Below are 21,735 nucleotides of genomic sequence, written 5' to 3' on the forward strand. Positions count from 1 at the left end.
ACAGAACAGGAAACCAAAAACCCTTTCATTCAGCTCTCACACAAGCTTGCTTACAACCTAGTTCTCCCCATTTACAACATCAAGTTAATCTAAACAATATCATGCTATATTTAAAGCTCTACCACAATAGGGATGCTAAGTCTTTAAGCATTGGAAAATTTTAAAAATACAGTAACAATGGAAAATAATGAGAATATATATTAAAAACCATAATATTTTGTTGACAATCAAATTGATGATATATAGAGTAAATCTATTAGACATCAATTCTAGAAGAGGTCACATATTTTTCCAACTAGTCTGAAGAAAATAATTGACAATGTTGAAATTTCTGTGCCAGTGCTTGGAATTCTACACTTTTTTAGATTTTTTTTTTTAGCTTTACAAGGAATATAAAATGTAGTGTGATGTCTAATTTGGATTTTGATGAGTGAGGGCAGAAATAAGATGTGAAGGAATTTGCCAGAAATTTAAACATTGTTTTACAAATACATCACAACAAATCCATTTCACACTTAAGATGCAATATCCTTAGGGGAAGGAAGTGTTAATCCATTTCTTGAATGCCAAGCCATGGCCTTTCATAAGCAAAATCCCACATGAAGCCAACAGACAGCTTTCCCCTCCCAGTCATTATATTTATTTATTTTAAAATTTACAACATTTTTCCTCCTGAAACAGGACAAAAAAAATTAAAGGGATTGTATATTATATCAGTGCTAAGAATTTCATTTATTTGCCTCTTCCTCTGGTTGATCACCAATGTTCTGCAGCCACAAGAAGAGACCAAGTGGGCATTTTGCCATGTTATCTTTGGCATGCAAGCTATTTCCTGTAACAATGAATGTGTCATAAGTGAGAGACCAGGGTTCCCATGCAATAGTGTGTTGTTAGGGTAAACAATAGTATAACGCTTTCAGAATTCACTATATATTTTTTTCAGAAGAGGATAGTAAGGCAAATAATCTTACACTGCATGATTAGTCACCAATGTTTGGCAGAAAACTACATATTATCCTTAATATTATATTTTCTAGTCTTCTGCAAAAGAAAAGGAAAATCAAACATCTGTGCTGCACAAAGAGTTGAAAACTTTAGAGAGTTGAGAACTTGCAAGCATTATGTTAAAATGGATACATTTAAATGACATGGTGAATCAAGTGAACCAAAAAACCCAAATCCCTTGATTACTATTATGATTACTGCAATAAATGTTTTCTCAGAGTTAAGTCCCATTGGGTTCAAAGGGACTTACCTCCAGGTAAGTCTGTATAAGCTTACAACCTGTGTCAACAGAACAAAAATCCCTCAATTACCTGGGCCCGATCTACACGTTGTTGTGAAATCGCTTCCTTTTAATATGCACCTAAATGAAGCGCGTCTTTCTTTGCTGTCTCTGGCGCTTTTTCTTTCGTTTCATTTCGTTGGAGTGGTTCACACTCTTCTAAATTGCTGTCCCTTCAGTTGCAAGTGGGTTGAAATCAATGAAATGAAATCAATGGGATTTACTTTTGAGTAAGGGAACCTGCAGATCTGTAGTTTATGAACATGAAGATGCACAGCTTCGCATGATCAAAGGAATGTAAGAACTTACCTTTGAGTAAACTCCACTGAACAGGGACAGTTTCATTTATTACTTTTTTGAGGGGGGCAGGCTCAGGCAAGTCTACTCAGAAGTAAGCCTCAGTGAGTTTGGTGGGGCTTACTCTCAGGTAAGTGGGTTATTTATTTATTTAAAGGGCAGAATGGAACAAACCGAGAGTCTTACTTCTGAGTAAACATATATTACAGTTCTAGAGAGTCACGGAGGGCTCGCGCGCGCGCGTGTTTGACAGATGCACCGTGTGAGGAAGAAGAGGGCGAGGTGCCTTTTGAGGGGGGAGGCTTAGGCAAGTCTACTCAGAAGTAAGCCTCATTGCGTTTGATGGGGCTTACTCTCAGGTAAGTGGGTTATTTATTTATTTAAAGGGCAGAATGGAACAAACCGAGAGTCTTACTTCTGAGTAAACACATATTACAGTTCTAGAGAGTCATGGAGGGCTTTTGTGTGTGTGTGTGTGTGTGTGTGTGTGTGTGTGTGTGTCTGTGTGTGCGTGCGTTTGACAGATGGAGCGTGTATGTGAGATGCACCGTGTGAGGAGGGGAGAGGAAGAGGGCGAGGTGCCCTTTCCACAAGGCTTGGACACCAGCTGTCTCCGCAGTTGGCTGAGGATACTAAACAGCGAAGAAATGTTACACACGTTGGAAGAAGGAACGCATTAAATTGACTTAAGACGGAGTAAATAACAGCGCTCAAAAGCTGGGAAACTGCGATTTTAAAGTAAGGCTGTGTGTCTCAAGGAGCTTTCGGGCACACTCGAGGCACACGGAAGCGACTTCACAACGACGATCAGGCCCTGGATTTAAAACCATATCCTATTCCTAGAACTAGAGTCCAAAACAGAATGGAAAAAAAATCAAAAAGAAAATGGCACAGCTCAAATTGATAAAAGGAAACGACATTCCTTCAATCATGTATATTATTTTTAGATAAGGATGAAAGTGAAGAAAAAATAATGGACAGCAATTGCCTGCAGATCTCTTGTTTTTGGTAGGAGGGATACGGTGGCTGCTGACCATTCAACGGTTTGGAAGTTACCATTTATTACCCAGCAGGGCATGGATATTTACCCTAAACCAGGAATACATATACATTTAGATGCATTCAGGGCTCTCAATAGCCAGATAGCTGCATTCATTTGAGTGAAGGACCCAAGGCCAACCCATGCACTTCTTTTAGTAAGTGCACTTAATAAACTCTCCCAACTGTAAACAATCACAAGATCAGGCTAACATTAAATCAAAATATTTGTCCAACTTCTGTATGTCTTCCTTTATTATTAAATAACATAACAGCAGAAGTACAGTCCTGCATTTCCTCTTGCTCTAACCCACTGATTTTCCTTTTGTTCACAGTCAAAGTCTTCTTAGCCCCTAATACAAATAGCTGCATACATCTTTAATAAGAAGTAATGGGGGAGGGGAGAAATAGCTGCCAATAGCTTGGTTAGGCTAGCAACAGTATTCTTTAAAGTAGGAATAGGGAACCTTTTGGGGTATTCTGCTGGGGACCGCATGCCATGGTGGACAGGGCTGAAGCCAGCAGTTTCTACAGTCAGAAACAAAAGTGGGTGAGGCTACCTTTCTTCGTTCAATGCCCCACTTCTCTCTCCCCCTTCCTGTCCAGTCTGCTGCCAGGGGAGGAACAGACTGCTCTTCCTAGAGGTCTGAACTGACCACTTGCAGAGAGCTTACACAGCTACAGAATCCAATTACTACCTAAGCACTGTTGTGCTGTGACCGCTTAAAGTGAACTCGCTGTAGGAATAACTGGTTTCCAGAAAGCTGCTTTCCTTATCTAGTGTAGGGGCTGGGGATCTGTGGCTACAGTTTCCACCATTCACTACCACTGACTAAGCTGGCTGGAGCAAAACATCTGGAGAGCCAGAGGTTCTTCACCTCTGACTTAGACAGAACAATATTGCTTATTAGAATTGTTACGTACATGTAAGAGCATATTACAACAAAACCAGTCTTTTTTTTTTTAGCACAAAACACATTGCACAAATAACTGAGAGAATGAAAGGGGTGTGCAAGTGGAAAATAGCACAAGTATTTGTTCTGTGCCTGTGTTCATCGATTGTCATAAGAATAAGGATACTCACCTCCTCAGTTTAACACTTTGGATAGCTACAGATGAAAAGCACCACATGAGAACTAGATACTGTTACTGTGCTTCTGCTAAAAAAAGATGAAGCACTTAGAAAAGTTAAGTAAAATAGCTAATAAACCCCTGTGCATTTATCAAGTCTCAGAGTAATCATCGTCAGGGAACACCTGATTCCATTAATTTCTAATCTGTTAGCAAATACCCAGCTCAAGGTCTGGCTATGTTTTGATCATCCCTATTGACACCTACAAGTCATAATGCTGATTCCACTTTGGATCAAGGGTATTCTTCACAGTATCTGTAGAATGGCACTGGCCAGATCCGTCAACCACCACTTTAGCAAATGGATCAGGAAGCCCTGTCAGAAGGGAGGAAAAATACATAATAGGGTGGGCGTATAATTAAATTATATCATTTTAGTCATGACTGATTGCCATTTGTTGACTTTCTGTAACAAGCATTTTAATCCTTCCAAGTTATTATTTAGATTCAATAAACAGTAGTACTCTTACATTACTCTAGCAGTTTTGTTTGTTTTGAGAAACTTTTAGACATTTCAAATTCTGTTTCTGTACTCAACCATCTCCCATCTTGACAACATCATCCCTTTCAAGCATTGCAACCAAAAGTAACATTCCAAAATAATGAAAGGAGAAATTCACTAGTGCTTTTTCTATAAGAAAATCTACGAGGAAGTCCATAGTCTGTCCTTTTATTTACTTGTTCATTAACAACACACATGCCATTCAGGGTTTGTTTACTTGGGCTCATGGCATGGGTGCCTCTAGACACAGTAGGCTGTCATCATAAACACTGAAAGAAAACTGGTTCTTTACAACTGTTCTCACAACCCAAATACTTCGAAGAATGGGAAGGCTTTTTCTGTAGTTCCAAAATCAACACACCTGGGCACTTCTTGAAACCTATAATTGCATAACCACAAACTAAGCTTTAGTCAATAAGGAATGCATATAGCAATTACTAATTTATAAATATTCTGTAGTGCACAAGAGACCATAGCCAAAACCTTTAATATAAACTCACACCAAGTGAAAACACTTCTCACAAAAGTCTTCTGCACCCCTTTTCAGCTGTTTGTCATACCAAATTCCCATACTGCTTTTTGAACTCAAGGGAACTCTTACATGTTCTGCTGTAACAATTTCTAAAATGGCAAATCTACAAAATTGTTTGAGTTTTTGTGTGGAATACATATTTATAGTCCTTTGGATTGTGGCCTTGACGTTTAGGTCCAGTTAAAATATATTATTGATCCATTTTTAGATTTTCACTCTACAATCTAGAAAGTTACCCCAAATCAAAACCAATGATTAATCTTACAAAATGCTTCCAATAGAATGCCAGGTAATTAAATGTGCCAGAAAAATAGAGGTTTAGGAATACTTTATTCCAAATACAACAATACCAACGCACAATCCATAAGCCAGAGTACTTGAACTTGAATGGTGGTATTTCCACTTAATTCATGATGACTCAATTAGAACTCTTTGGCTTAGTGGTTTGATTATGACATGGTAGCCAGTGTAGCAAGACATTCAAATCTTATTTAATGTAGAATGCAGATATAAATATATAAGTATTTACTTACGGAAAAAATCTTTTTTCACCAAGTTTTTTGCACATAGAACTGTAAGGAAAAACAATATAAAGTTATGATTTATAATTAATCTACAAAGCATTTCTAAAAACTCAACAGCACAATCATATGCATGTTCATTCAGAAGTAAGACAATAGGATTTTCTCTCTGTTTAGGATTGCACTCAAAGTGTTACATCCTACAAATTGCAATCCACAGGTGAAGAGTCTCAGCCTATGGTGCCCCAAGCTTCCTCTACCAATGGCTCCAGTGGTGAAGGAAGGAAAGAGAATTGCTCCCACATATGGCCTGGTGTAATACAGTTCTCTCAGAGGTGCTAACTGAGCCTCTCCCCACTCCAATTTCCATTAGAGGAGGAGAAGTGAGATAACTTGAGGCTTACATAGCCATGCATTTTTGCTGAAGCACATTGAAAACTATAATGCAAAGCAAATGATTATGACCTTCAAAAGAACAGAGAAGAGGCAAAGCTGCTCAAGGTGGGAACTGCATGATCTGTCCATCACCATCTTCCTTGGCATGCATCAATTGCAGTTGCAGCCACATATACTCTGGCTCCCAACTTCAAGTGGGAGGAAAGAATATCCAGGCTAAGGAAAATACATTTCTTCAATGGAAGTGTGGTTGGACAAATTGAACACGTGCATGGGGAGATTGCTGTTGGTCAAGGGGGTTGTGGAAAGTAGGTCAGTGAGAGGGGGGGAAAGTGGTCTACATGTAGACAAAGTGGGGAACAGAAAAGCTTAAGGGAAAGAACCTCGGTGATAAGACTATTTCTATAAACAAAATACACTGTAAGTTTTGGCTTAGTACTGTTCACTTTAGGAACACCTACTAAAAACTTCCATGCAATAAAAGAGATTACTTTTGATTCAACTTGTAAAATCAATTTCAATTCAAGTTCCAGATCCTGAGATTCCAAGATCATGATGCTTGCAAGTCCAGTTACTATAAACATTGTGTCTTTATACCGTAGTAAATAAAAGGCAAGTTGGTGTCAATATGACAGCAAATAAGTCTTCAAATATTTTATTGTTATCCTTGTCTCAATCTATTTTGCTTATTTGCATATTCAAACAAAATATAGTTACTTGCAGTTTTAACTCTGAGTGGAGCACAGTCTATGATCTAAAATGTTTTAACCTAATTGTGAACAGGCTAAAGGCTATTCTTGTTTCAAATTCTACAAGAAAATATCTCACCTGTAAACTTCACCAATTAACACTACTCAAGGCCCATTGTTATTGTAATTATGGCATAAGCCAAGCAAATAGATTAGAAGGGTTTTTTTAGCTCACTTTTTCTATACTAATAAAACCTTTTCTTCTATAATCATCCTTAAAATAACTCTTCATAGTCCTGATTTTTTGGATCACTTTTCATTTCAATACACACGTAAGTTATTTTACTGCATTCTTTTTGGGGCACAGAAATGAAAGCTGATTTCCTCTCCCTCCCCATTATCTTCAACTGTATGAAATAATTTTTGGATGGGAAACAGGTAAAATTGAAAAACTGTGTTTGTAGAGGGAAGCTAACATACTTTTTCAAAGTACACACTACACACAATAGCACCGTTCTACATCTAAGGATTATCCCAGGAAAATGGAGGGATCATCCCTGCCTGATCCCTTGGAGGCAGGTGTAGAAACTTCGTTATTTTGTTTCTCTTATCAAAGCATGGCCACTGCTGCAATCAACCCTAGAGTCTAGCTGCCAATTTATCAGTAAGCACCAGGGGCCATTTCACGAGAACTTACCTAACTTTCCTGGGGCAATTTACAGATAATTTATTTGAATATTGAAATGGCCAAGCTACAGAGTATGCTGCACTTAACTCTATTCTTGAATAAGAATTGTAAAACAGCAAACCGTACTTCCCTTGAAATTGCTTCCTTCTTACTAATCTTTTAGCATTTTTGGCATCACATTTAAATCTCAACAATTTAACAAAACTCAGATTCTAGACCTGGTCAGATCTCGTGGGCTATACAAAAATGCTTTGGGGCTTCTGGCTCACTCCTGCTCTAGTAATTAACTGGAAGAACTGTGAAAATAGATTAATGGCTACTCTGAGTGTTGCAAATACTGAGCAAAACGTCAAGTGTACTAAGAGGTGAAGCTGATTATATGCAAATCTGTGTAAATTTTGCATTATTTCAGAATTTGAACAACACTCCTAAAATAATTTGAAATATTTCTCTGCCATCCCAGACCACTTGGTGTGCCTGGATAGAAAGGAAAACCCATGTGACCAATGTATAGTTTCAAAACGCCAAAAGCAAACATGTAATGATTAAAGATTAGATTATGTCTGCATGGGATTTATCAGGAATCCTACCCCTATAACAGTCACAGCTGTAGGACTTTCTTATAGTCCTGATCGAATTATATAAAGCACAAACATAAGAGCACAATCCTATGCATACCTACTCAGAGGTAAATCCCACTGAGTTCAATGGAATTTATTCCCAGGTAAATGTGTTTAGGATTGCAGCCCAAGTCATTTTGGCCAGATAATGACAACCACAAAACATCTGGTGTTAATTTGTTAGCTTTTACTGATGAAATCCAGACCACAAGTGTAATACACACACATGTGATAGTTGTACATCTTTGCAATCCATATATATTTTATTTTTAGATACATTATTTTCATTCCATCTGGTAAAAGCTCAATGTTGTGAGTTTATCAGTTTTGTCTATATTTATCAGTTTTGACTATATATTGAAGTATTTGCATTCAAAATGGTTAAAAACTGAGGTTTATTTATTTATCTGCAGCTGCCTTTCCACCAAGAAAAATGGTACTCAATGCTGTTTACAATGACAAAATGTTATTAAAAGAATAAACAAATACATGAAATACAATTTAAAAAAAATAACAGTGAAAAAACAATAAAACCTAATAGACCTGCTTACATGCCAAAGGCCTGCCTGAATAAAAACATCTAGGTTTGCCAGTGGAAGGGCAGAATAGAGGGAGTTAACCTAGCCTTCCTCTGCAGATATTCCATAGCCAGGGAGCGGCCACTGAGAAGGCCCTCTCTTATGTCACCACCAAATGTGCCTCTGAAGGCGGCAAGCTTGAAAGAAAGTTGGATCCAGATTGAGATACGCTTAGAACAGAAATCAATGGGGCAAATCAAGGTTTGATTTAGCCCAGGATATTTTCAAAGAAGCCAAAAAGTAACTTTTTACCAATTTAAATCTGTTTTTGGAAATCTTAAAGTAACTATTCTAAATGTCTTTAAAAAAACTATTTAAAAGGAAATCCAATTTTAATATAAAATATTAAAAGCCTATTTGTATATTCTCATAAAGTTGAATCATGAGCATTGAGGTCATTGACAGGTCATTGAGTAACATTGAGTTCAAGGGTGTTTTACTATGGAAATGAATGCCCTGGGTGGCTGCATCAATTGTTTTGATGAATCCATGGCTTCCAGAGCTTTTCTCCTCAGAATCGCGGCTAAGTGACCAGTCACAGAAGGCTTAAGTGAAGGCTTCCTAGATATCTCTTTCGCTGTAGAAAACAGCGAGAGAATGTGCAGACTTTTGGAAGTTTGGAATGACCCATGGTTAGAGTCGAGGTCCAAGGGGCGTAGCAATCAGTTCTATTCTTTTAGTCTGTCTCATGAATCTCATACAGTGGTGACAGGTCTAGATGTCATGAGCCTCTTCCAAACAAATATAACAAAGAGAATGTCTGTCTGTTGGGGAAGCTTGCTGCTGCTCTCAACATATTTTTGAAAAGGGGCCTTAATGGCCGTGCAAACCCTCCCCGATGCGATCCCAAATTGCTGGAGGGTAAGATAGCCAATAATAATAATAATAATAATAATAATAATAATAATAATATCAAGTAAAAACCTCAACACTCTACAGCTTTCTCCTCACAAGGAAGATAGAAGTTCCCAACGAGACAACCTTTCAGCAAGGCGATCGAAAGAGAACTGAGGAGAAAGGTGGGAACCTGGAGTCAGTAGACAGTGGGGTTCCTGCCAAAAACGTTTGCCTCAGCTATAGCAGTTTCCGAAATGAACTCCGCACAGGCGCAGAGCCCATGTGTATAATGCACAGAGACCACGAAGAAGAATTTATTGTTGTGGACTTCCAACTAGATCCAGGGACTAGCAAATAATCATACATGCTAGAATTCAGACGATGCTATCATGTATCTTACCAGAATCATCCACTGAGCAAATATTAATTATCTCGTATTATTTTATGCCTCCAGAAATCCAAGTTCTACAATGCTTTCAAGTTCTCAAATATTTATGACTCTACCAAACAGCACGGACATTTACCCTCCTCATGAAGAAATAGTATTTTGCCCCATAACTACCATTCCTTGCTTCTGGAGACTTCAGAACCCTAGTTTTAGCTCAATCCTATACATATGCTTGCCCAGAAATACACTGCCCTTTTTCTATGGGTTTTATTTCCAGATAAGTATTCACAGGATTGCAGACTTTGCCTTCAAATACATGGTCTTGCTTAAGATTATTATTATTATTATTATTATTATTATTATTATTATTATTATTATTAATTTATTTATTTATATAGCACCATCAATGTACATGGTGCTGTACAGAGTAAAACAGAAAATAGCAAGGCCCTGCCGCATAGGCTTACAATCTAATAAAATCATAGTAAAACAATAAGGAGGGGAAGAGAATGCCAACAGGCACAGGGTAGGGTAAGCAGGCACAGGGTAGGGTAAAACTAACAGTAGAAAGTCAGAACAACATCAAGTTTTAAAAGCTTTAGGAAAAAGAAAAGTTTTTAGTTGAGCTTTAAAAGCTGCGATTGAACTTGTAGTTCTCAAATGTTCTGGAAGAGCGTTCCAGGCGTAAGGGGCAGCAGAAGAAAATGGACGGAGCCGAGCAAGGGAAGTAGAGGCCCTTGGGCAGGCGAGAAACATGGCATCAGAGGAGCGAAGAGCACGAGCGGGGCAATAGTGTGAGATGAGAGAGGAGAGATAGGAAGGAGCTAGACCGTGAAAAGCTTTGAAGGTTAACAGGAGAAGTTTATATTGGATTCTGAAGTAAATTGGAAGCCAATGAAGAGATTTCAGAAGCGGAGTAACATGGTCAGAGCGGCGAGCCAAGAAGATGATCTTTGTGGCAGAGTGGTGAACAGAAACCAACGGACTGATGTGAGAAGAAGGAAGGCCAGAGAGAAGAAGGTTGCAGTAGTCCAACCGTGAAATAACCAGCGCATGAACAAGCGTCTTGGCAGAAGAGACAGACAAAAATGATCGAATCCTGGCAATATTATACAGGAAAAAAAGACAAGATTTAGCTACTGCCTCAATATGAGGAATAAAGGAGAGCGAGGAGTCAAATATAAAGCCAAGGCTACGAGCTTCCTTGACCGGAGTAAGCGTAACATCATTGACAGTAAGAGAGAATGAGAGATGAGGAGAAGGTTTAGGAGGAAAAACAAGCAATTCAGTCTTTGCCATATTAAGTTTCAAACAACGATGAAGCAGCCAAGCTGAGATATCTGAAAGACATGCCGAGATACAATCGTGAACATCAGGAGAAAGTTCCGGAGATGACAGATATAGTTGTGTATCATCGGCGTACAGATGATATTGGAGGCCATGAGATTGAATAAGCTTGCCCAAGGGCAACATGTATAAGGAAAACAACAACGGGCCAAGCACTGAGCCAATTCAAGTCTCCATAGATCCCTGTCTCCAAACAACTATAATGCAGCAATGCACAAGGCATGTGGGCTGCACAGCCAAAGGTTTTAGATTATGCTCCTAGGTTGTCTAAAATCATATTTACTTGGAAGCCAGTGTGTTTTAATTATTATAGCAATCAGTTACTGTGCATACTTATTCAACATACTGCCTTAAGAAAAGACATCTGGATCCCCACATAACTGCCAAATAACAATAGAGCAATTATTGCCAAATAAAATAATTTGTAAAGTCCCCCAGTCCCTGGGACTAGCATGACAATTCCTTTCTACACCAACTGGACAAGCAGAGGCTGATGGGACTTTATTAAGTGCATGAAAAAAGTCCTGGTAGAATACATATTATCTTTTAAAGATTTTAGTTACTAAATGCTCAGCTAAGAAAACAGAGTGAGGAACAGTTCTCAAAAATCATTTTTGCAGCCCCAACTGCAATAGGATTTTCAAGGCTTAACTGATTATTAATATTAACAGGGGAGTAGAATAGGATAGCTACAGTGAGGCAATTCAACTGTGAAGATGCATTTTAAAAAAACTTCCAGAAACTATGTACTACTCCAGTTATATTGCATATGTGTTTGAATTTTAACTTGTTTAGAAACTAGTAAATGCTAACTATAGGAATACTCTGCTTCCTAAGCATCATTTCCACATTTTTTTTCTACAGGCACAATCACTGCTAGTATAATCCAAGAATGTAATTACTATTTAGGCCAAGGGTGGGCAACTTAAGGGAATCCAAGGGCCAATTTCAACCTGGATCCCTGCCACCGACTCTCTATAATGTGCTCCATGCCACAAAAGACACTTGCGCCTCTAGCAACATAGATCTACAAGCACCCACCCCACCCCACCCCAAAGCCATGAACTTGATTCTTTGGGGAAGCACAACCTCTTCCAGAGGTTGAATACTACCTACTCAGGCATATGAACCACCACAAGCAGTATCTCTATCTTGTCGGGATTACAAATTTATTGGTCCTCATTCAGCCCATTACCATGATTAAGTACTTCTACTGCCTCACCTGTATCTGATAAAAAGAGAGACAGAGCTGTGAGTCATTAGCATAGTAATGGCTCCAAAATCTACATCTCCAAATGACATGAAACAACTACAGTTTCATGTAGTTGTTATATAGCATGGGGGAGGGGAGAGATAGAACCTTGTGGTACCCCGATAAATAAATGTCATGGGGTCAAAGAGAAGTCTCACAGCACTACCTTTTAGCAACAGCCGTCCAAGAATGAGCAGAAACACTGCAATGGCATACTGCTGCCCACATTCAAATCAAAGGATCACACTCACAAATCTCTTTCCTGGCACAAGTCATCCCACAAGTTAACCAAGGAAGTTTCTGTGCCAAAACCAGGCCTAAACACCAACTGAAATGGATCTAAAAATCTGTTTTATCAAAGCATGTCTGGATCTGCCAGGTGGCAGGCCAAATCTGTTCAAGCATTTTGTCTAGGAAGATAATGTTAGCTACTGGTCTATCATTATTCAGATCTTCTTAGTCCAATGATATTTTTCAGAAGTGGCCTCCTTTAAAGAAATTAGGACCACTCCCTCTTTAAGGAACACTTTATAACCTCATAGAGAGGGGATGACTGGCTGCGTCATCCCCTCTCTATGAGGGGCAAGGGGTAACCAAACAGGTGGCTGGTTGAAGTTTACCAAGCACCTTGCCCACATTCTTGGGTCCTAAAAGCTGGAAGACATCTAACAATATCTGACCAGATGGTGCCCTGGTTACCTTCATGGATTGAACTGAAAATCGTGACAGACATAAGCAATTTTGTTCTAAAAATGTTTTGCAAGCATATTGCAGCATGGTACCACTATCCCACTATGTCAGAATCTTCACCTTCATTACACCCACAGAATAGGCTTAATAGAGCTTTTATTCAATCAGACTAGTTTTCTTATAGGTGTTTCCGAGTTTGCTTCATTGCCTTCAACTCAGATATATACCAGGAGCTGAACAGGCTCTGCCAAGTCAGAAAGGATGCTCAGGAGCTATCATGTCAAGTGCTCTGATCATTTCCACATTTGTAGAGATGGATCATCTTCAGGGCTTTGACAAGAGCAGATCATATGAGTTGGAAAATCCCACAGAGCCCTCTGGGATCCATTAGAATCCACAGCATCTGAGGGAGACTATTCTAATAGGTCCCCCACCTCTGCAAAGAGGACTGGTTACTGCAAATCAAAATCTCAGCAAGAAGAGGTCTGACCATGACAAGGGAATACCGTAGATGTAATATCGCCCACCTTTAGACCACCATCCTCCTGTCCAGCAGAGAAAACTAAAGTCAGAGTGTGACATATGTTGGGCTGATGACAAGCTGAGATAGCCCCATGCTTGTCATGACTGTCATGAAGTCCCGAGGAGCTCTGGTGGCTCCAACATGGACATTGAAGTCCCCTAGAATAGTCATTCTGGGAATCCTCAACACCAAATTAGAGACCAGTTCTATCAGATCAGGCAGGGAGACTGTTGGGCAGTCATCTGTCCTGACTGCCCATCACAAGATAAAGCCAGTTTAGACTAACACTCAAACAGGAAACCTGGAGAAAGAGATGGAATTTCTATAGAGTACAGCAATGCCACACTAATTGGAAGACTAATAATGCATTTATTTAGAAAGCATAATTAAATTTAAGCTTGTGTTCTGAAGATGAAACCTCCTTACATCATCTTACTACATTCCCTAAAATGCCATGCCAAACAGCCTAAATACTTAACAGCAAGGCTTTTACAAACTACAATTTGGGAATTCCAGAATTAAAATTAACCCTGTCTTTAGATTCTGAACAACAAAGACAAGATGAGCATGAATAGCACAGGGTGGCACTTACCATCTTGTCTAAACTAGGGCAGCACAAGCTACAACCAAAATGTAAATCAGATTTACATTTTAAAAATCTGTTGTTGTTTTTTGGTTTATATATTTAAACCATTGATTTTTATCCACCCTGAAACATATACCCAAACCCATTTAGGATTGCACTGTAGGCAATTTTTCTCAAAAATATTACACGTTAGGCCTGTTCAGACAACATGCTAAGCCATGGTTATGCTGCTAACCCTTTGTGAGCGAAGTCTGCTTTCTCCATAGAAAACATACCAGCTCTCATTGAAGGTGCAGTTCTACAAATTTTCTTCTCCCAGTTATCAGGCAGGCAAAATCGGGGAGGAGAGAGAAAAATGATTGAGACAAAAAATGGGGAGGGAAACTATTTTCAGGAACTGCTGTTCCTACAGAGTACATATAAGGGCAGGTTGCTTACCTGTAACTGGAGTTCTTCGAGTGGTCATCTGCGCATTCACACCTATGGGCTCTGCGCCTGCGCGAGCTTGACTTCGGAACTTTCAAAGCTTATGATAATTTTAGGCGGGAACCCTCCCCCACGCTACACTGCGCATGTCTACTGGGTTCCCGCCTACTTCTTTTCAGTTATAAAAATTTATTGACCACATTGTGGCCCATTCATTAGAGGAAAAAACAATAAGTACATCTGAACACCGAGAGGGGATGGTGGGTGGGTTGTGTGAATGCACAGATGACCACTCGAAGAACTCCAGTTACAGGTAAGCAACCTGCCCTTCTTCTTCGTGGTCTCTGTGCATCACACCTATGGGCGAATAACAAGCTTACTCACCAGGTGGAGGGGCGGTGTTCTACTGTAGCACTTCGGAGAGGATAAGACGGCCGAATGAGCAGTCTTGTCTAGTTCTGACGTCCAATCTGTAATGACGGACGAACGTCGATGGTGTCGACCATGTTGCCGCCTTGCAGAGGTCAGGTAAAGATGCCCCTCTGGAGAAAGCAACAGATGTGGCCACCGCTCGAGTTGAGTGGGCCATTATCCTTCTGGGTGGATTGACGTGAGATGACTCATATGCTAAACGAATAGTTTGGACCACCCAGGATGCTAGCCTCTGAGATGAGACAGGGCGTCCTCGTTGAGGTCCTCCATAGCATACAAAGAGGCGTTCAGTTTGCCTAAAGGGGTCTGTTCTAGCTTTGTAAAAAGCTAAGGCTCTGCGGGCATCCAGCGAATGAAGGGATCTTTCGATCGCAGAGGTAGGGGTTGGAAAGAATGCTGGGAGGGTGATGGGTTGGTTAACATGGAAGTCTGATACTACCTTTGGTAGGAAGGTAGGATCGGTGTGTAACACAACTTTATCCCTGTGGAAAACTAAATAGGGATGATCAACTCGAAGGGCACATAGTTCCCCTGCTCTACGAGCAGAGGTGATTGCCACCAGAAATACAACTTTAAACGTGAGGAGCCTTAGGTCAACTGTGGCTAAGGGCTCAAAGGGCGCTTTGGTTAAAGCGTGCAACACTAGAGATAGACTCCATTGTGGTGAGAAATTGCGAACAGGAGGATTAATGTTTTTTAGTCCCTTAAAAAAACTTTTAACTAGCGTGTGAGAGAAGAGAGAGTATTGAATGTCCTTACAGCCAAAATTGTGTTTCGTAATGGTTGCTGAAATAGTGGCTAAATAAACTCTGATTGATGTAGCCTTTAGTCCTTTGAGGTGTAACGACAGAAGGAACTCAAGGATCTGTGGGACGGAAGGCTTATACGGGTCGAAAAGTTGATCCTTGGCGAAAGATTCAAAGTGTTTCCACTTTGCAGTGTACGATTTTCGGGTGGCCGGTTTGCGAGCTGCCTCGATTATCTCTCTCAGTGGTGAGGATATGGTCGGACGTCTGTTATGGTCACTCTCCATGCCGTCAGTCTCAGCGTGTGGAGGTCCGGATGGCGGATCGCTCCTTGCTCCCATGTTAGTAAGTCTGGCATTGGTGGGAGGCGACGGTACTCCCCTCACGCTTGCCGCATGATTATCGTAAACCACTGTTGCCTCGGCCACCAGGGGGTTATGACAATTCCATTCATTTTGTCCGATAGAATCTTCGCTATAACTTTCGTTAGTAGGGGGAACGGAGGAAACAGGTAAAGCATTGGCTCTGCCCAATTGAAAGCAAACGCATCGCCTAGGGACCTCATTCCCCGTCCTGCCCTGCTGCAAAAATGTTCGCACTTCGCATTGTCTTGAGTGGCAAACACATCTATTTCTGGGGTGCCCCATATCTCGAATAGATCTCGTAGTACAGAGTTCTTCAGTTCCCACTCGTGAGAGGGGGCGTATGAACGACTGAGGTCGTCGGCGAAAGCGTTGTCTTTGCCCGCAATATGTAAAGCTACAACGTCGATGTTTCGGGAGGCACACCAATTGAGGACTGTGATAGTCAGGTTGAGGAGTTTGAGGGATCGGGTACCCCCTTGTTTGTTTATATAATACACCGTCGTCATGTTGTCCGATAGTATCTGGACACGACGGTTCAACAAGACTGTCTCGAAGGCTTTCAGAGCTTTGGCTACTGCCAGAAGCTCGAGGAAGTTGATGTAGAGCTTGGATTGCTGTGCTGTCCATAAGCCTTGTGTTACCAGGGGTCGGCTGTGGACTGCTTGGCAGTGGGCTCCCCAGCTCGCCAATGACGCATCCGTCGTAATTACTCTGGACGGTTGTGGTGGGCTGAATGGTAAACCCTTCCAGAGATTTCCGCCAGTTTCCCACCATAGGAGTGATTTGGTTACTGATGGAGGGAGGTGTAACCAGGTGCGTCTTGGGTCCGCGTCGAGGTGGAAGTGACGGATAAACTAGTTCTGCAGCAATCTCATCCTGAGGCGTGCTAATTGGACTACAGCCGTGGTGGAAGCCATAAGTCCTAGGAGTCTTTGGATGGTTATGGCTCGCACTGAGGTGTGTGCTGCGACTTGGGATGCGAGTGTTGTGATTATGTTGGCTCGGCTTCGTGGTAGGAAAGCTCTGGCTGCTACCGAATCCAGTTCTGTGCCTATGAACCGAATTGTCGTGGTGGGGTATAGTACCGATTTCTCGGCATTCACTTGGAGTCCCAGCTGCTGAAGGAGATGTAAGGTTTGTGATATGTCCGAGCGAAGCTGGTGTTCGGATTTGGCCACCAAGAGCCAATCGTCCAGGTAGGGGTGCACCTGGACCCCTAGGAGCCTCAGGTGGGCACAGACGACTGTCATTACTTTGGTAAGGACCCTCGGGGCGGAGGCTAAGCCAAAAGGGAGGACGCAGAATTGGAAGCATTGGCCGCCGATAGTGAAACGGAGGTATTTTTGACTTGAGGAGTGGATTGCGATATGGAAGTAAGCATCGCGGAGGTCGATCGCTGCGAACCAGTCTCCTTTTTGCAGAAGCGGCAGAATTGACGTCAGGGTTGTCATCCTGAATTTTCGTGGTGAGACGTAAAGGTTTACTCCCCTTAAGTCCAATATCGGCCGGAGACCTCCGTCCTTTTTTGGGACTGCGAAATATCTGGAGTAAACCCCCCCCGTGCTTCTTGTGAGGTAACTGGACGAATAGCGCCCTTTTGAAGAAGGGTTAGCACTTCCTCGCACAGGGTTGGTGAGGGGTGTGTGGTTTATAGTCCCAAGAAAGGAGGGAGGTCTTCGAATTCGATACGGTAGCCTTGACTGACAATGGAAAGCACCCAGTTGTCCGTAGTGATGGATTCCCAGGTAAGGTAATATGGGGACAGGAGGGGGGGGATTGACCTTTGATGTCTAAGTTGTGGTATATCATATGGGAGTCAAAGGCGCTGCTTTTTGTTTGGTTCCCCCCTTTTCCTTGGGGTCTGGTATCTCGGAAAGGTCTGCGTGTATTGACGCTGTTGCCAGTTTGGTTGTTGTCTATCGGCGCGGTCTGTGTTGTGACGGAACTGTTGTGAGGGCGGACTCCTGTGCCATTTTCGCTGTCTAAAGTTGGGTTGCGGTTGAGTAATTCCCATTTTACACGCTGTGTTTTTAGCCTTTTGAATAGCGTCCATGGTCTCATCAGTTTTGCTGTTAAAGAGACCTTCCCCGTCAAATGGGAGGTCCTCTATTCTCTTACGGGCTTCTTGAGTTAGCCCTGCAGAGCGCAACCAGGCGTGGCGGCGCAGGGCAATTGCCCCAACCATCGCCTTTGAATTACAGTCTGTTTGGTGACGAGCAGTATTTATTTGCTGCCTGGCCATTCTCTGTGCTTCCGCCTGAAAAACTTGGGCAAGTTCTCTTTGCTCTTCTGGGAGATGGTCGGATAGGGCTCCCATCTTTTCCCAGAGGAAGAGTTGATATCTTGCCATTACGGCCTGATAGTTTGCAACTCTAAGTCCCAAAGCGGTGGAAGAGTATAAGCGTCTGCCTAATAAGTCTAACCTACGACCCTCTTTATCTACAGGGGAGGAGTGGACTTTCTGCGATCTACCTTGGGAAGCCTCTACGATTACCGAGTTAGGTGGAGGATGAGAGAAAAGAAATTCTGCACCTGGTTCCTGGACTTTGTACATATTTTCTAGTCTTCTGGCTGTCGGTGGCATAGAAGACGGGTTTTTCCATGATAGCTTAGCCGTTTGGAGGAGGGTAGGTAAAAAGGGTATAGCTACCGAGGTTGGCGTCTCCGAATGAACTGCATCAAAAACAGGGTCCTTAATGTGTTCTATAGTCTGGTGTGTCTCTAGGCCTAGAGACTGTGCCATTCTTTGAACATTTTCAGTGAAATGGCCCCTATCGTCTGGAGGGGATGTGGATTCACCCGACGCAACCGCTCCCTCGGGAGATGGAGTGGAAGGGGTTACCGATGAGATCGAGGCCGTATCTGATTGGTAATCCTCATCTGGAGAGTAGGAGGACTCTCGATCGCCCGAGCCCAGTGCATGATTAGGAGGTAGCTGCAAATCAGGTCTACGATGTTCAGTGGTCGTGGCTAGGTTCATGGTTGAAGTTGTCGGGGCGGGGGTGGGTAATGGTGTCGGGTTCGGTACCGACCTTGAGACTGGTGGTGGTGGAATAAAATGTCCCTCCTGTTGGTACCGAGGGGGGTAACCGTGCCAGTCATAATAGTAGTGGTAGTCCAGTGGTCTGAAATAGTTCCAGTCGCCCCAACCGTAATATGGCCTAGGGGCTGACCAAGTAGACTCCCTGTCCGAGTCTGAGCGGACCGATCGTGGGGAGCGTGATCTGTCTCTTGAGTAATGGCGTCCATGAGGCCGTGGTGCGTGCCTCGGGGACAGGGTCTGCAGACGAGATCGAGGGGATCTATAGTCTGTGCCCTCAGCCGGTATCTGTCTCGGCTCCATGTGTGTCTCCCTACGGGAGTAGGGTCCCGTATTTCGCCTTCCAACATCGATAGCGTGTGCCTCGATGCCGACGCGGTATCGAAGCCTCACTTGGAGGTGGAGGCTCGGCGCAGGAAGGAGCCAGCGAGTTCAACACTGGGGGAGGAGGCGGTAACATCGCGCTGATCCTAAGGGGTTCAAGTACGATTGATTTTTCCACAGTGCGTCTTCTTTTCTTTTTATGGGATTCTCCATGTTTTGGCGTACGGGCCTTTTTTGAAATCTTTTTTGCCGTTACTACGGAGAGGGAGGGGCCCGGCGGAGGAGAATCAGTGCAGTCTGCCAACGCTTGTCCCTGTTGGGCCGCGGTGCGGCTTGGCGCGGTTTGCATTGTGGCCGTTGAGATTGGGGTTTCATCTACTGCGAGTAGTGTTTTTTCCCAAAGGACCACACGGAGACGGTCTGCACGATGTCTTCTAGTTTGTCTGGTAAAGGCCATACAGTGATGGCAGGACTCAGGAATATGTTGCTCTCCCAGGCAGATTAAGCACAGGGAGTGGCCATCAGTTGGTGGAAGTTTGGCTCCGCACTTTACACATTTTCTAAATGGGGCCTTAAGGGCCATACGCGCCTAAGGCGGTGCGGGAATCGCACGTTTGTGCGCTATCTAACTATATACAGAGGAAAAACTATCTACAGAAAAAACAGTAATAACTTTTTTATTATTATTTTTTTAGCTAGAAAAAGCGTTTCTTGACGAGAAGTCCCGAAGAACAAGCTGCCACAATGGCAGTCAAAAAGAAACTGAAAAGAAGTAGGCGGGAACCCAGGAGACGTGCGCAGTGTAGCGTGGGGGAGAGTTCCCGCCTAAAATTATCATAAACTTTGAAAGTTCTGAAGTCGAGCTCACGCAGGTGCAGAGCCCATAGGTGTGATGCACAGAGACCACGAATAAGAACATGCCAGACACAATTTTGGACAAATATTGTACTACTGGAGGCAGACAGTACTACTGAATAATTACAAAGCCATTTAAAAAAAAAAGCAAAGTAGAGAAGAAAAGATGGGATGAAGATTTTAAATAACTCACATACCTAGATGCTTCTAAAAAATCAATCAATCAATCAATTCCCACTTCTACTGGTTTGGAATCTGAAAGTGGTTGTCTGCATCCTATTCCACCCTCCATCCCCACCCAATCAACATGCCACAAGCGTGTGCTGTGTGTCTTCTCTTTATATCTTTGATATCTTGGCTCTTCTGCTTCCAAAAAAATAGGAAAGCTCGCACACATATAACCCTCATAGTGCTATGCTTTTTCCCAAATGAGGACAATACAATGTCATTACTTCAATAATTGAATATGTCAGCTTTGTCCAGGTAAATTGTGACTTGCCTAATGCAAACAGCAAATTCCACATCAATGTGTATTTGTTTGTTTTTTCAAAATTAAAAGAATACAAAAGCAGAGAAAATATTCTTTGTAGCAAAAATATTTTGGTGACCCTTTAAATTGAATAAGCAGTATTTTTCTTTGAGCTAATTCAGGGGTCTGGCCTTTATTACTTTTGGGTTAACTGGTTATGCTAAGCAGTCTGTGCGACAGATTCTTTTCATCTTGAAATGGAATATGAACTAATTTTTAAATTTGCATAGTTGTTTTTCTGTACAATGTTTCAACCAAGCAAACAATAGTAGTCTTTATCATTAAACATGGCTGAAGAAACATATTCAATTTATAGGAACCAGCTCTACAAAGCACTGAGAAATATTTATATTTCTAGGCACCACCAGCACCATGTTTTTAGGAATCTGGCAACAAGGCATTTGGAATTTTTCTGTCTCCAAATAAAGGAATATGGAGATCTTATAATAAAACTTGTTTAATGATCAATACTCCATACAATGAACTTGCCTTAGATATACTAAGAGTTAAGGGCAAATGTGTATATTCCTATAGTATTTAGACAACTGGATCATTTTACAGCAAAATATTTTAAAAAGAAATCAGGGACAACCATCAGTCTTTTCCACTGTTAAAATCCCAATGTATTCACAAAACACAAGGCTGATAAAAAGTTACACTGTTATTACTAATGTCCAAAAGCAACAAATCCCATGCTAATAGACAACAATGTTATAGCAGAAAGAAGAATTTGGTCCAAAATTATGATTGTGTTTTCTAAATCTCTGACTTTCTGGTGTTATCACCTCCAGGGGGGGAAAAAACTTAAACCTTCTGCAACTGTAATTAACTCCAAAAATATAAAACAAAATAGCCAACAATGTAAAAACATTATATTTTCTCCAAGCACTCATTATAGAACTTGTGAGGAAAATGACAGCATAAAAAAAAAAGTTGTACAACACAACTCACACAATAGTTCAGTTTGGGGTGGGGGGTGGAGTGGGAATCCCCCTACTACCCAAGGTAATATTTTACTGAAAGTCATTACCATAGCTTTCTTGATTGGTTCCCAGCTGTTTGAATGTATTATACAAGGAATATAATCATTAAAATAGGTCCCAGCTGTAGAAACACAA

General features: G+C 41.7%; 1 protein-coding gene across 1 annotated transcript in view; it reads right to left on the minus strand.

The window, feature by feature from the left end:
* SMURF2 (SMAD specific E3 ubiquitin protein ligase 2) overlaps nt 1–21,735 on the minus strand; it is an 88,755-nt gene that overhangs the window by 39,672 nt on the left and 27,348 nt on the right. Inside the window, exons 2-3 of the mRNA XM_063120012.1 lie at nt 5,319–5,357; nt 3,959–4,067 (exon numbers count right to left, since the gene is read on the minus strand). Coding sequence (XP_062976082.1) covers nt 3,959–4,067; nt 5,319–5,357 — 148 coding nt within the window. The remainder of the gene's footprint in view (nt 1–3,958; nt 4,068–5,318; nt 5,358–21,735) is intronic.

This window comes from Elgaria multicarinata, chromosome 3 (genome assembly GCF_023053635.1).
Source record: "Elgaria multicarinata webbii isolate HBS135686 ecotype San Diego chromosome 3, rElgMul1.1.pri, whole genome shotgun sequence".
Lineage (NCBI taxonomy): Eukaryota > Metazoa > Chordata > Lepidosauria > Squamata > Anguidae > Elgaria > Elgaria multicarinata.